General features: G+C 46.7%; 1 protein-coding gene across 1 annotated transcript; it reads right to left on the bottom strand.

The window, feature by feature from the left end:
• Positions 1-4636: 4636 nt before the first annotated feature.
• Positions 4637-13551, bottom strand: LOC310675586 (uncharacterized protein). The gene is made up of 6 exons (XM_083436482.1): positions 13478-13551; positions 11885-12377; positions 11606-11687; positions 11238-11320; positions 10376-10502; positions 4637-6175 (listed from the first exon to the last, which is right to left on the bottom strand). Exons 2-6 carry the CDS (start codon positions 12284-12286, stop codon positions 4929-4931), a joined length of 1941 nt encoding a protein of 646 aa, XP_083292608.1. The 5' UTR covers positions 12287-12377; positions 13478-13551; the 3' UTR covers positions 4637-4928.
• Between the last annotated feature and the right edge of the window lie 1307 nt (positions 13552-14858).

Consider the following 14858-nt stretch of genomic DNA (forward strand, 5'->3'; position numbering starts at 1 on the left):
CCTCTGGGTCCGGTAACCCTCCAGCCACTCCTGCAGAGGCTCAGGGTTAGAGAGGCGAGTCACCAGAGGATCGGGGCCGCTCGATGCCTCAGGGCAGATAAAAGCCGGCCAGCCCCAGTTCCAAGTTGCGGGAGCAACATTGTTGGTTGCTAGTTCCTGCCTGAGCTCCTGATCCGTCCTGGTTCCCTGCTTGCAAGCCTGTTCCTGACTTCCCCCAACTCCCTGCAATGCTCCCAGCTTCAGCTACTACGGACTGCCTCCACGTTGCCCCTTTGACCACGGACTGGACTTGGACCTAGCCTCTCGGGTAACCCACGGGACCAGCACAGTTTGCTCCCGCCACACCCGCACTCCCCCTTCGTTGGGGTGCGTTCGGGAGGAACCAGAAGCCATGGCTGACTAGGCGGCTGAGTTGGTGGCATTGGCTCAGGAAAACCAGGTCTTGACCCACACCGTTCAGCAGCTAAGCAATGCAGTTACAGCGCTTCAGCAGTGTTTGGACGCCTTACCAGTTCCTGGTGCCGACACCCCAGCTTCTGACAAGTACCCAGTGGCCCTGCCAGAGAAATTCAATGGGTCCCCAGCCAGCTTTCCCATGTTTCCTGCCCAGGCCAAGCTGTATATTCAGGGGCGAGCCCGGAATTTCCCCGATGACCGCACTAAGGTGCACTTCCTGAACAGCTTGCTGAAGGACCGGGCGGCCAAGGTGGCATTGCCGCTGCTCCAGCAAGACACTCCCTTGCTGACAGACTATACAGGGTTTTGCAACCACCTGGAAACACCGTTCGGCAACCCTCAGAAGGGGAGTTAAGCGAATCAGGCGATTTGGCAGTTGAAACAGGACAAGTCCACAGTGGCCGCCTACGCCACAGAATTTCGGCTGTTGGCACAGGACTTGTCCTGGAATGACTCCACCCTTCAGGACCAGCATCTCGAGGGGCTTTCAGATGAGATACTGGACCAGCTGGCCATGATGGATCGCCCCACCACGCTGGACGCCCTCATTCAATGGAGCCTGCAGATAGACGATCGGTTGGAGGACCATCGCCAGGCTCAGGGCTGCCAGCACTCCCGGCTCCTGGCTCCTGTCCTTCCCAGCAGTTCCACGGCCACAGCTAAGTCGCTGGAGGAGCCAATGCAGCTTGGGGCAGCGTGGCCTCACCTCCCCCCCTCGGAGAAGTCTTGGCGTTTGGAGGGGAACCTGTGTCTCTATTGCGGCAGGAGTGGACACTATGCACAATCCTGCCCCAAGAAAACGCCGGCCACAGGGAAATGGCCAACCCCAGTAGCCGATGGCTCAGGCTGCCTGGGGTCCCAGACATCGCATGATGGGCCCTCACCGGTGGAATTGCAATACCTCATGGTTCAGGTGCATCTATACCCCCTGGCGGGCCCTGGATTCTCACCCACGATCTGGTAGATTCAGGGGCAACCCGCTCCTATATGGACTCTGCCTTCGCTGCACATCATCAGGTGCCACTCCAGGACAAGGCAGAACCGGTACAGGTGGAGGCAATTGACGGACGGCTCCTGCGCTTGGGGGCCGTTACTCAGGAGACTCAACCCTTGGTCCTGTGTCACCAGCAGCACCGGGAGGTGCGCACCTTGGACATTGTCACAATGCCCCGGTTTCCCCTGGTGCTCGGGATAGGCTGGCTGGAGTCTCACAATGTTCAGATCGACTGGGTCAATCAGACTGTGCTTCCCAAACCTGTGTCCCCATGCTTGGTCCAAGATGCTAGTGGCCGCCGCCACAGGGGAAGCTGCGTCAATGCTCCCCGCTGATTACCAGGAGTACCAAGAAGTGCTGGATGAACACTTGGTCTTTCAACTGCGGCATAGACCTCCATCCCGGGGTGCCCTTGCCTGTGAGCCGCCTATACTCTCTTACGGAGCCAAAGCACTAAGCCTTGCAGGACTTCCTTTGCAAGAACCTGGAGGGCGGGTTCATTCGGCCCTCTACCACGCCCGAGACGGAGGAAATCCGCCATTATCCAGAGGCGCCAACCCGGAAGCCTGATGGGTCGCATTTTTCACTCATTATTTGACCTTTCCGCTAAGTGTAAAGCATAGACCACTATTGAGATTGTTTCTCCCAAAGTGCTAGAATGCCACAAGTAATTTAGTAACAAAATGCAACATGTGTTATTTTTTATGTGATATCCTATGTCCAGCTATGTACACTGCTACACCTGCATATAGCCTTAAGAGGCTTGACATGCTAGTCTCTTAAGATTTACATGAAGATATCCATTTACAACATACCAGGTTATTATTTGTGGGGCAACAATTTTTTAGAAAAAAATTATATCCCCAAAGGGGGGAATTGTTATAAGGATTTTTAGGTGATTATTTATATATATATATACACACACCAAGCAAACACATATATAAATATATAAACCACATGTCCAAAACCCACAGGAAAAGTCCTAAAGCCATTCTGACTCTTTCACTCTTTCAGTCACCTCAAATATTTCTCTACAAGGTCGAAGGAAATGCAGAAACCTCCCCATTGTTTCTGTCCTCACAAATCCTGCCTTAAGGGCACATTTAAGGTGTGAATAGGGTGAGCCTGTGACCTGGCTCAGGAATGAAGTATTATCAATACAAAAGAATGGCCAGGCTCCCCAGGTAATCTAGTCAAGTGACCATTAACAGGTAACCTGGCAGACAAGGTAAAAACAATGCACTCAGATTTCTGTTGTAGACTGCCTTTTCTGTGATGTATGTATGATGTTTCTGGGGGTAGTCTTGGACTCCAGGGTGGGAAATTAAAAATGTCTATATAAGGGCTTTCATGCATGGCTCGGGGTCCTCCTCCTCTGTCCTCTTACAACAGTTAAAAAAGAACAGGCTTACTAGCTGCTTTGCTACTCAATATTCTCTGGTTGGTCTCTGTTATTTTCTCCAACCGATAGAGAACCTACAAAAGGACTCTATATGGGCCCTTGGATACCCCATAAGGAAAAAGGAGCAGGTTTTCCCCCTTATATCACCTGCAATCATGTCTGCTGTGTTAGCAATTCACTCCTCCCGTTGCTGGATATGTGGCTGGTATGTCACATGCCCCTGATTACTTTCCTACGCTTGGAAAGTGTAAGAATGGAAGTCAGTCTTATCGCTTCTGCTCTGCTGTGCTTTTGCACTGTTCTCTGTCTCCCTGTCTGTTGCTGAAGAAGAGAGAGGACGCCATTATAATCCCTTTGTGTCATCTGCAGATGTGATGAGCATCCCCTCAGTTCCTTCATCCAAGTCACTTATCAAGACGTTGAACAACAACGGGCCCAGGACAGAACCCTGTAGCACCCCCAGGATGAGGAGGAACCATGAAGGAGTCCTCTTTGGGTTTGGTCAGTCAAATCCACCTAACAGTTATCTCATTCAGCCTCATTTTACCAGCTTCCTCACATAAATATCACAGAGGACTTTGTCAAAAGCCTTACTGAAATCGAGATGCACTATTTCCACAGCAGTCCCCTGATCAACACAGTTTGTAACTCCATCCGAAAAAAGAAAAAGAAAAAGAAAAGTAGAGATTTCTCTGGCTTGGCTTATTTTTGAGAAAGCCATGCTTTCATCCTGTATGTTTATATTGTAAAATCTTATATTGTAAAAAAGCTGGAACACTATCAATCACAAGGTGCATGCACACCATTTGAATGGCAATGCCTATAATGGCAGTGACTTTTTAAAAAAGTAATATTTTGAGCCCGTAGTTCAATTTCCCAGCAGCTCCCCTTGCCCCGGAGAACACTTCTAGCATTCCATCTCCTCTACCTGTGGCATTGTTCAGCAGTGGGGAAAGTGACCTCTTCACACCGGATGTCCATTTGGTATGGCCCTTTCCAAGTTTGTCTTTCATTTTTTCTATGTGTGTTGCCAGTAGAAGCCAAAATACTGTGGGTACTCTAGGTGGTGCAGAAAGCTGTTTTTGGACTACAACTCCCGTCATCCCTAGCTAGCAGGACCAATGGGGAGGGATGATGGAAACTATAGTCCCGAGAGCTGCTGGGGACCAAAGTTTGGGGAAGCCTCCTTTAAAGCAACTATTGTGTTTGGCCCGCAAATATGGGACCTGTCCACATTTGTATTTTCTTGTATTTTGTTTTTCTCATGACCTTTGTGCGGTTTTAAAAATTTTATTAAAAGGGCAAATTGATAGCAAAATTGTAAGTGTTGGTACTAAAGGGTTAAGAGGTAACAAGTCGCTCTAATCACTGAGCAGTTGGAAGTCATTAAGCATCCAGGAATGTGAGTTAAGGTACTTTGTATAAATAGTCAGTTCACCCGTGTGTTTTCCCCCCTGTGTTTGCTGATATGAGTTAAGAGTAAAGTTTTCTTTATGCCGGAGGTAAAAGCATGTGTGCTTTATCACCAGGGTTTTTCTTTTGTAAATAAAGTTTTTTCCTGAGTTCCAAAGTGCTTGCTCCAGGAGTCTTCATTGAAAGGTACTGCCTCTCCTGCCTTCCTTCTACCGCTGCACAAAATTCTCTGCTGGGATAGGATTTACGGCGTTGGAAGCGCACTGGACGTTTACTTAACTTTAAACTAATTAAAGTTTAATGGACAGTATGGCAAGTTGCGGAAGAATAAAAGGTTGCATTGGAAAAAAACACAAAGAAAACCTGGGAGGTGGCCTCCTCAAATATTTTATGGGGGGGCAAAGACTCCTAGGAATTTAAGAGTGGCTGTATTCCCTACACCCACACGTCTCAGGATGCTTAGAACATAAAAACACAACATAAAAACAAAAAATATCACATGTTAAAATAGCATTAGATGTCAATAAGAAAAAGGCCTGGTTAAAAAGATACGGATTTGCCTGGCTCATAAAGCTATATAATGGGTTTTTCGACCTTTGTATGGATTCTTTGGTGGGAAGTGAGTTTAGAGCTAACAGTGAAGCTCTTTCCACATTCCACACACTAGTAGGGTTTCTCCCCTGTATGACGTCTCTGATGCTTAGTGAAATTGGAGCTATTCGTGAAGCTCTTTCCACATTCTACGCACTGATAGGGTTTCTCCCCTGTATGAATTCTTTGATGGGAAGTGAGAGAGGAGCTCTGACTGAAGCTCTTTCCACATTCCACACACTGATAGGGTTTCTCCCCTGTATGAATTCTTTGATGGGAAGTGAGAGAGAAGATATGAGTGAAGCTCTTTCCACATTCCACACAATGATAGGGTTTCTCTCCTGTATGAATTCTTTGATGGGAAGTGAGAGAGGAGCTATCAGTGAAGCTCTTTCCACATTCCACGCACTGATAGGGTTTCTCCCCTGTATGAAATCTCTGGTGCCTAGTGAAATTGGAGCTATGAGTGAAGCTCTTTCCACATTCTACGCACTGATAGGGTTTCTCCCCTGTATGAATTCTTTGATGGGGAATGAGATCGGAGCTCTTCCTGAAGCTCTTTCCACATTCCACACACTGATAGGGTTTCCCCCCTGTATGAATTCTTTGATGGGAAATGAGATCGGAGCTCTTCCTGAAACTCTTTCCACATTCCACACACTGATAGGGTTTCTCCCTTGTATGAATTATTTGATGGGAAGTGAGAGAGGAGCTATCAGTGAAGCTCTTTCCACATTCCACGCACTGATAGGGTTTCTCCCTTGTATGAAATCTCTGGTGCCTAGTGAAATTGGAGCTATGATTGAAGCTCTTTCCACATTCTACGCACTGATAGGGTTTCTCCCCTGTATGAATTCTTTGATGGGAAGTGAGAGAGGAGCTCTGACTGAAGCTCTTTCCACATTCCACACACTGATAGGGTTTTTCCCCTGTATGAATTCTTTGATGGGAAATGAGAACGGAGCTCTTCCTGAAACTCTTTCCACATTCCACACACTGATAGGGTTTTTCCCTTGTATGAATTATTTGATGGGAAGTGAGAGAGGAGCTCAGAGTGAAGCTCTTTCCACATTCCACACACTGATAGGGTTTCTCCCCTGTATGAATTCTTTGATGGGAAGTGAGATTGCGGCTGTGAGTGAAGCTCTTTCCACATCCCATGCACTGATAGACTTTCTTTCCAATGAGATTTTGTTGATGGGAAGTGGAATGGGAGCTCTGACTGCAGCTTTCTCCACACTCCAAATTTTTGTGTGGCTTCTCCTCTCTGGGGATTTTTTCGTTGTCACCTTGGCTCTCAATTTCCAATTCATCACAATCTGCAATGGAGACAAAAAGGGATTAGAGCCTCAGGAACAAATGGAGAAGAACTGAAGGGAGTTGGGTGTGTGTTCATTACCTGTATTTTTTGTCATTAACCAACATATTTATTATGAGATTCTGATGCGTTGTTGAATGTTGCTTTCTTTATATAAAGCAGTGGTCAAAATTGTGAAAGACTTTTGGAAAAAAGTGTATTTCAGAGTTTTGATGGGTTATAACACCACTTCATTTGGAGTAATGTCATAAAATTATGTATCGGTGGAAAGATAATTCGATCAAGAATGCAATCAAGAATGCAATGCAACAAAGTTTGTTCAATAACCCGTAGTCTATCAAAATTATAGCCAAATAACCAGAAAAAGAAAGCACAACTTGCTTAGGTTGACTTTTGTCAGTGTGTTATGTGATTGCTATCAAGTTGGTTGTTTTTTTGTGTTCTTTCATTTAGTGAGGGTGTAAAACATAATAAAATTATAGAAATGGCACAAAGAGTTGACTGGTCCCCAGAAAGTGATGTAAGATTGTACTATTAAGTGAGCAAGGCTACAGTTATGAAGAAATTAGAAGAGAGATTGGGGAAAACTTAACCAAAGTTGGCCTTTCTATATTTTGGAAGAGGTATAAGGAGACTCAGTCACTACAAAAGTGACGATGGACGAGTGGAGAGACTGTGCCTACATGACAGAAGAAATTCATCTGGGTGTATACAAGATGACATGGCGCAATGTAATAGGAAGTTGAGTGCAAGGACTGGTCTAAATGTTAGAATTCTAAGGAAAAAGCCATTGTTATCTCTCAAGCAAAGGATGAAAAGATTAAACCCATGTTAACTGGACAGCGGAACAATGGGACACTACCTTACTTGACAGGTTGTCTCAAGATATGGGAAAGAGAAATTTCCAAATTCCTGTGGGAAGGGAAGAAACCTAGGATTAAACACCTGATCTTAATAGACATAAAAGAGAAAGGAGGCTTTTCCCTACCCGACCTAAAACTTTACTACGAGGCAGCCTGTTTCACCTGGCTAAAAGATTGGTGCAAGTTGCAGGATCCGGACCTCCTGAACCTGGAAGGTTTTGACAATCATTGGGGATGGCACGCCAACCTGATATATGGAAAAGCCAAAATTCATAAAATTTTTACCAACCATATAATAAGAAAGTCACTCTTTGCCGTATGGGAGAAATATAAAGACCTGATGGAGCCTAAAGTCCCGTGGTGGACTTCTCCAGTAGAAGCCATAGCAGTAAAACAGAAAAATACTCAGGAAAGCTGGCCAACATGTAAAATACTTCTAAAAAATGAAGATAACCAAATAAAATTAAAAAACTTTGCGGAAATAAGAGAAGACATTTCAGACTAGTTCCAATAGCATCAGTTATTTGAAAAATTTAAATCTGACAAACAAAAGGGGTTCTCAACAGAAATTTCCCGATTCAAATCTGATCTTCTAAATTCTAAAAGAAAAACTCTTTCCAAAACTTATCGACTCCTCCTTAACTGGACAGTCAAGGAGGAGGAGGTAACAGTGGCAATGGTGAGGTGGTCCCAGGATTTTGGCCATTCAATAACCATGGCCCAATGGGAAAATTTATGGAAGATCAATTGGAAATTCACAAATTGTTACACAATTAGAGAGAACTTTCAAAAAATGCAACATCGATGGTATCTAACACCATGGAAACTTTCAAAAATGTATAAAAATGTGTCAAGTAATTGTTGGAGATGCGGAGACTCAGGAACATTCTACCATATGTGGTGGATATGTAGGAAAATACAGGTATTCTGGGAGAGTATACATGCAGAAGAGACGCGGGTGGCGCTGTGGGTAATAGCCTCAGCACCTAGGGCTTGCCGATCGAAAGGTCGGCGGTTCGAATCCCCACGGCGGGTGCGCTCCCTTTGTTCGGTCCCAGCGCCTGCCAACCTAGCAGTTCGAAAGCACTCCCGGGTGCAAGTAGGTAAATAGGGACCGCTTACTAGCGGGAAGGTAAACAGCGTTTCCGTGTGCGGCTCTGGCTCGCCAGAGCAGCGATGTCACGCTGGCCACGTGACCCGGAAGTGTCTCCGGACAGCTCTGGCCCCCGGCCTCTTGAGGGAGATGGGCGCACAACCCTAGAGTCTGTCAAGACTGGCCCGTACGGGCAGGGGCACCTTTACCTTTACCTATACATGCAGAACTGCACAAAGTGCTAAAGATCTCTTTCAATAAAAAACCAGAGGCCTACCTCCTGGGAATAACACAAAAGAGAAAGGGTATCTTTTTATATGCGACGACGGCAGCAAGAGTTTTGATCGCAGCAAAATGGAAGAGTAATGAAATCTCCTCTATACAAGATTGGATCCAAAAGCTGACAGAATATGCTGAATTTGATGGTTTATCAGAAAAAATAAAGAATAAATCAAAACAGGAATTTGTTTCAAAATGGGAGGTTTTCAAAGAATATCTGAAAAATAAATATAGTAGTCTCAATTCTGTTGCAGCATTCGAGGAACTTCAGTAATAGTTGCAAGGTAGATATAAGAAATTAGATTTATTGAGAATAAGTTTAATTATGATAAAAGTGTGTTTTGGCAATAAGTAATATGAATTTGAAATATGGAATAGACGGGAGGTTGGGTCTTTAGTGTTAAGACCAATAGATGTTTTATTGTTTGCTAAGAAAATTATGTCTCTATGGTTATTTTTGTAATTTGTGTGTAATTTGGTATTTGTGGTTTTTTTCTTTTTTCTTGCTGTATAAATAAAAAAGGACACTACCTTTCTTGGTAGTGATAGCATGAAATACGTGAGTTTCTTTAATCGGATAAGAGGAGAAGAATCAGAGAAGATTTACATCCTACTTGCATTACACCGACCGTGAAACACCCAGACAGTGTGATGATCTGGGGTTCTATGGCAGCAAAAGGTGTGGGCAGAATTTGTGTCGTTAATGGGAATGTAAATGCGGAAAAATGCATAAACGAAATACGTGAGCCCAAACTGCAGTGTTCCGCAGGTGATCTTTTCCCGGATACCGAAGCATTTATATATTTTCAACAGGATTCAGCTCTATGTCGTGTTGCTGCTGTGTGCAAAAGGTGCTTTCAAGATAATGATATTTCACTGCTGGAATGGCCTGGGAATAGCCCACACTTTAACCCAATCAGAAATCTTTGGAGCCAACTAAAGAAAATTGTTAAACAAAGGCAACCCAGCAATAAAGCCCAATTAACAGAGGCAATAATTCAGTCTTGGTTTCACATTATTACAGCTGCAGAACTAAAAACTTGGTTCACTTCATGGGAAGGCATTGTAAGGCCGTAATTAAAGCTAAAGGTTACCAATGGTTACCAAAGGTTTCACGTTTTTTCTTTATGACTGCTGTTCCAATAAATACTCCTTCATAAAATTCATTGCATTACATCCTTCATTAAATTATCTTTCCATTGCTATATAATTTTATGGTATTACTCCACACAAAAGTGGTGTTATGAGCCATCAAACCTCAGAAATACACTTTTCAAAAAGGTTTCCACAATTTTGGCCACTAGGAGAAGTTGTTCATTTTAAAGTTAATGTTTTTTTTATATGGGATCAGATTATTATTATTTATGTTTCATGATTATATGTGTGTTGGGAGCTGCCCAGAGTGGCTGGGGGAATGCAGCCAGATGGGTAGGGTATAAATATAAATTATTATTATTACTACAGTGGTACCTTGATTTAAGAATAGTCCTGTTCCGGAAAGTTTGTAACCCGAGGTACCACTGTATCATGATCATCATCATCATCATCATCACTGCTACTTCTACCTGAAATTCAATAAGTCTAGGTCTTCTCTGGGATGAATTTTGTTTGGCCCAGTCATGGCATCCCCTCCATCTCCAATGTCAGTCGTCTCTTTGGTCAACCCAAGACTGACAGGAGCAAAAACAAAAACAGAAAACCTGAAGCTACTTATCTTTCCTAACAATTCTGAAGCTGACATTTAAGATGGCCTGGGCAGTTGAGACCAGCCCAATCGTGGTAGAAAAGGGAATAATTTGAGGAAGATTGTTCAAAGAAAAAACTAAGTTACTTTTTATTGTGGGGGTGTTAGGTTCCCAGGTGTTATAGGGGCCACTATTGAGCTCTGTGAAAATATATGCGGTTGGTCCATAGACGTATTTTTTGAATTTCCAGGCAGATATGACGATCCCACAGGGAGCCTTACCAAGAGAGGCCACGATCCCACGATTCTCCTCCATGACGTCCTTATGCAGAGCTCTCTGGTCAGGATCCAGCAACGCCCACTCCTCGTCCGTGAAACGAACAGCGACATCTTCAAAGCACACTGGACCCTAAAAGAAAAAGGGAAATGTCCTCCTCTGAGACAGCAGAAATATGATTTGCTCCACAATGCTCTGTTGTTTCCTTCCTGTTAATTGCAGTGTTGTTTCAATAGGATTGTTTTGTGCCCATTTTATTTATGCATGCTTATTTTATTCTGCGTTTTAATTATGGGTATTCGTCTTTGTGCAAATAGGTGGTACTCCACCTTGTGTTTTCAGGCCACTATTTGTTCTCATTTGTCCACTGCTTAGAAACCAATTTTTGCATTCAGTTATCAATCTATAAATAAAATAAGCCTCTTTTGGTCTTGGATGATCTAGCAGAGATTCCTGCACTGCAGGGGGTCTCTTGGCTCTGAGAGACAAGCAGGGAGGGTGGCTTCCGGCAAAAGGAGAGGGAGCCACCAGTGGCTCCTCCTTCTCCTGACTCACCTCAGCCTCTCGACCTTCCTCTCCCACTCACCTCCTCCTCTTTGCCTCTGATTCTGCACTGCATTCTGCCACAGAGTCTCCCAGCTCACTAAACCCTGTTACTTCTTCGGCTTCTGACATCTCCTCTTCCCAGTCTTTTCCCTCTTCCCCCTCTGACCGCTCATCCTTCCTCCACCTCCAATCCTTGGGCTCTGAGCCGTCTTCCTTTCCTGGTTCCCAGGCTGCTTCCTCCCACCATTCCTCTGTGCCCAACCAGTCCATGACATTGCTCCATCCCTCGGCCTCTGTCCCCACAAGGCAGCTTCCCCTGACCTGATCTGGTTCCACAGCAACTGCTTCCCTTCTGTCCCCATGAAAAGACGGATCAGGAGGTCTTGCCGGCATCCTTCTGCCACCTGCAAGAGAAAAAAGGTAAGCAGGACGCCAGGAGTGCCTGCTTCTCTCACAGGTGAAACAGGGCATCTCTAACTACAGATGGGCCTTTGAGAAGGACTTACCTGCTGAGAGCATTTAGATGTTTGTGCCCATTTCATATGTTTGTTTGTGCAGAAATACATCTCCCCTCTTCTGGACCCTTGTTCCCAACTGTCTCCCCCCAAAACAAGATGAAAAGAACCCTCAGATGAGTTGGGAAACCAACAGAATGAGACCAAACGGAGAAAAACCACCTTCCTCCTTACCCAGTGGCCTCTCTCTGGTGTCCAACGGAGGCCTCTCTGCCTCACAGGAATCCAGGTCCATTTCTGCAAAGAGATACTTTCCCTGAAAAAAGAAACAAGGATTCAAAACAGAGAATGGGGAGAAATACTAGAAAGAGAATGACAAAGACTTGAAGGGTGTGAGATCTCATTCAATGGATGCCTTCCCAGAAAAAGGATGGGCCATCAGCAGACCATTATGGGATGTTCTCTGTCCTGTTTGGAGCCCCTTGGGAGTATCCAGAGGAAAGTCTCTCTCACCTGCTTCCTCTCCTCTGCCTGACTCAGGAGGAAACCTTCGGCCAGGGCCACCGCCTGGGAACTGGTCTCCGCTCCACAGTCCCTCACCCAACTCTCCATCTCCAGGGGAAGGACAGCCAGGAACTGCTCCAAGATCACCAGATCCAGCATCTCAGCTTTTGTGTGCCTTTCTGGCTTCAGCCACTGATGGCAAAGGTGGTAGAGTCGGCTGCAAACCTCTCGGGGTCCTTTGGCCTCCTGGCAGCAAAACTGCCTCAACTGCTGGCTCTGCACCTCTGAGCAGAGGCTGTCCACCTCACCCAGGATCTTCTGCACAGAGTTTTCCCAGAACCCCCCACTGCTCCCAGTTTGGTTGGCATGGTCTCTTCCTGTTCCAGGGCCAGCCGAGTCTCGCTCATCCATCTGTGCTCTCAGGAAGCCTCTGAGATATCGGAAGGAACCCTTTGGTCTTCTGCCAAGTTCTGCCCGTCTAAATGAGAAGCTCTAGCAAATCCTACAAAGCAAATACATTGTTCTGTTACAGAATTTGTAGGACGGGGCGGGGGGGGGGATGGTTCCCTGAGCAAGCATGACTGCACCACATCCCAGACCATGAGGTATCTTTTTGAAAGAGAAGAAACAAGTCTCTAGCCTTTTAGCAATGCAAAATGTGGAGGCAACTGAAGGGATTTCTGAGAGATGAATCAACCTGGTTTCTCCATCCTTCCAGTCAATTCATGACGTCAGAAGCCACTGACAAAGGAGTCGTTTCTATCTTGTGAAAAATGGATGCTTGGTTCTAGTGGGGGTCCTCAGTTGTTGCCCCCCACACCTACACCCACTCCCCTGCTTCTGTCTCCTTTTCTTGCACTTGGACTCTCTGCTGCTCTCAAGGCAGACTCCTGGGGTGGGGTCCCTTTTTCTTTGCTCTGAGGGCCAGGTATGGGCAGGGCCAAATACACCTCCCTTGAAATTTAGGCTGGCAATTTATTATGATTATTCTATTAGATGGCTTAACACACACACACAGCCATTGATGCCAAGGTCCCTGGAGGCTCAGTGAGTAGCAGCGCCCATTTCCAGCAACAACCCCTTTGGGGCAGAGAGGATGTGGTCCTGGGATGCCCTGCTCTGGGTGCGAGGGGATTGCTGCAGTGGCCTCCGTGAGGAGCTGCCCTGGGAGACACTGGGAAACTGGTCCCCAATGCAGCAGCCAGACTCTGGGCTGCGATCCCTCTCTGTATCCCTGGCCTTCCTCTCCCACCTTTTTTCGGGGGGGGGGGGGCTAGTCCACCTCCTCGTCCAGCTTTGGAAAACCATTTGCAGATGTTTCCTCTGTTTGTGCAATGACGCTGAGCGATGTCACACAGAGTTAACGTCCCAGGGACTCCTTTGTTTAAAGAAGGGAGATTTTGTGGGAGTCAGGGATCCTCTGATCTGCAGGAAGGAGAGCGTGGCAGACCTGGCCCCTCCCTGGCAGGACCCTCTCCTCCCTGACTTGGGGTCCCCCCCCTGCAGGAGCAAATCAGGCCCCCCAGGCCCCCTCCCCTGCTGCAGCCTTGGGACCCCCCCCCCATCTCCCCACTGCACCCTCTGGGGGGGGGGGAGACTCACCAGATCCCAGGAGGGGGCAGCGAATCGGCCCTTGCAGGAGAGACACCAAAGCAAGGTAAGGACTGGGGAGGGAGGGGCCTTGGAGCTGGAGGACCTGCCCCCCCTTGCTTCCTGGCCTCTCTAGGAAGGCAGCTCGGTTCCCTTTAACCCTTGCCAAGCCGAGTCCCTCAAGCTCAGCCCTCTCTCAGATTCTCTATGCATTTAGGGGGGCAGCTGCCCCCCCCTTCAGCTATGCCAATGCCCAGATATCCTTTTGGGGGGTGAGGCTCTTGGCTGGAAGCTTTTAATGTTTAATAGGTTATTGTATTTTAGTGTTTGATTGGAAGCCGCCCAGAGTGGCTGGGGAAACCCAGCCACATGGGCAGAGTATAAATGTATTATTATTATTATTTATTAAATTGATCAGGTGAGTTTTCTCCTTTCGAAAGAGGGAGGTGGAATCTCCACGGTTGCTAATAGCATAACCTTGAAAGATTAGGGAAATATGGGGAGCCCTTGAGCATCTGCTTGGCATGCAGAATGTCCCAGGGTCAACTCCTGACATCTCCTGCAAGGGCCGGACGAAATCCCTGAATGAAACTCTGGGGAGCTGCTGCCAGTCAGTGTAGACCAGGGGTCCTCAAACTATGTCCCGTGGGCTGAATCCAGCCCGCCAGGGTCGTGAATCTGGCCTGCATGGCCCTTTCAGTACCCACCAAGTGCCCGAGGCTGAAAGCATCTCGCTGCCCGCTCAGTCAGTCCCTGCATTGCGCGGAGGTAAATGCCACTAGAGTGGTGGCAGCTCTTCCAATGAAAGGCCAGGGGGTTTCGCTCAGGGACGGGGAAGTGTTGTCTTTTGGCTTGAAGAGGGAAGTTCAGGTTAGTGGAGGAAGGCAGACTTGGGTCGATTTGGTTTCGTTACATAGACGTTTACTTTAAAGGTGGGAGGAGGAAGTATAGTCCTATTTCTCTAAGTGGCACAGGGGTCTTTCCACTCATGTGGTTTACATGCTCTGAGAGAGGGGATCTGTTTTGATATTTAAATTTTAAAAGGGTGGAGTGGAACCGGAGATTGGGGCATTGGTCAGCAACCTTTTTCAGCCATGAGGTGGTCCACTGTCCCACAGACCATGTGGGGGGCCAGACTATATGGGGGGGGGATGAACAAATTCCTATGCCCCACAAATAACCCAGAGACACATTTTAGATAAAAGGACACATTCTATTCATGTAAAAACACACTGATTCCCGAATTGTCCGCTGGCCGGATTGAGAAGCCGATTGAGCCGCATCCGGCCCCCAGGCCTTAGCTTGCCTAGCCCTGGCCTGGGGAGCAACATTCTGGTTGAAGGAGGCCAGGAGTGGCCCCCAATGCTTGGGGTGTCCCTCTTCCCCTCCCATA

Source organism: Podarcis tiliguerta (assembly GCF_965153285.1).
Source record: "Podarcis tiliguerta genome assembly, chromosome: 4".
Lineage (NCBI taxonomy): Eukaryota > Metazoa > Chordata > Lepidosauria > Squamata > Lacertidae > Podarcis > Podarcis tiliguerta.

Coding starts and splice junctions, on each gene's coding strand:
- LOC310675586 (XM_083436482.1), bottom strand. CDS start 12,286: ATGGATGAGCGAGACTCGGCTGGCCCTGGAACAGGAAGAGACCATGCC. Junction 11,688..11,884: donor AGGCAGAGGAGAGGAAGCAG/GTGAGAGAGACT, acceptor TTCTTTTTTCAG/GGAAAGTATCTCTTTGCAGA. Junction 11,321..11,605: donor CACCAGAGAGAGGCCACTGG/GTAAGGAGGAAG, acceptor TTTCTCTTGCAG/GTGGCAGAAGGATGCCGGCA.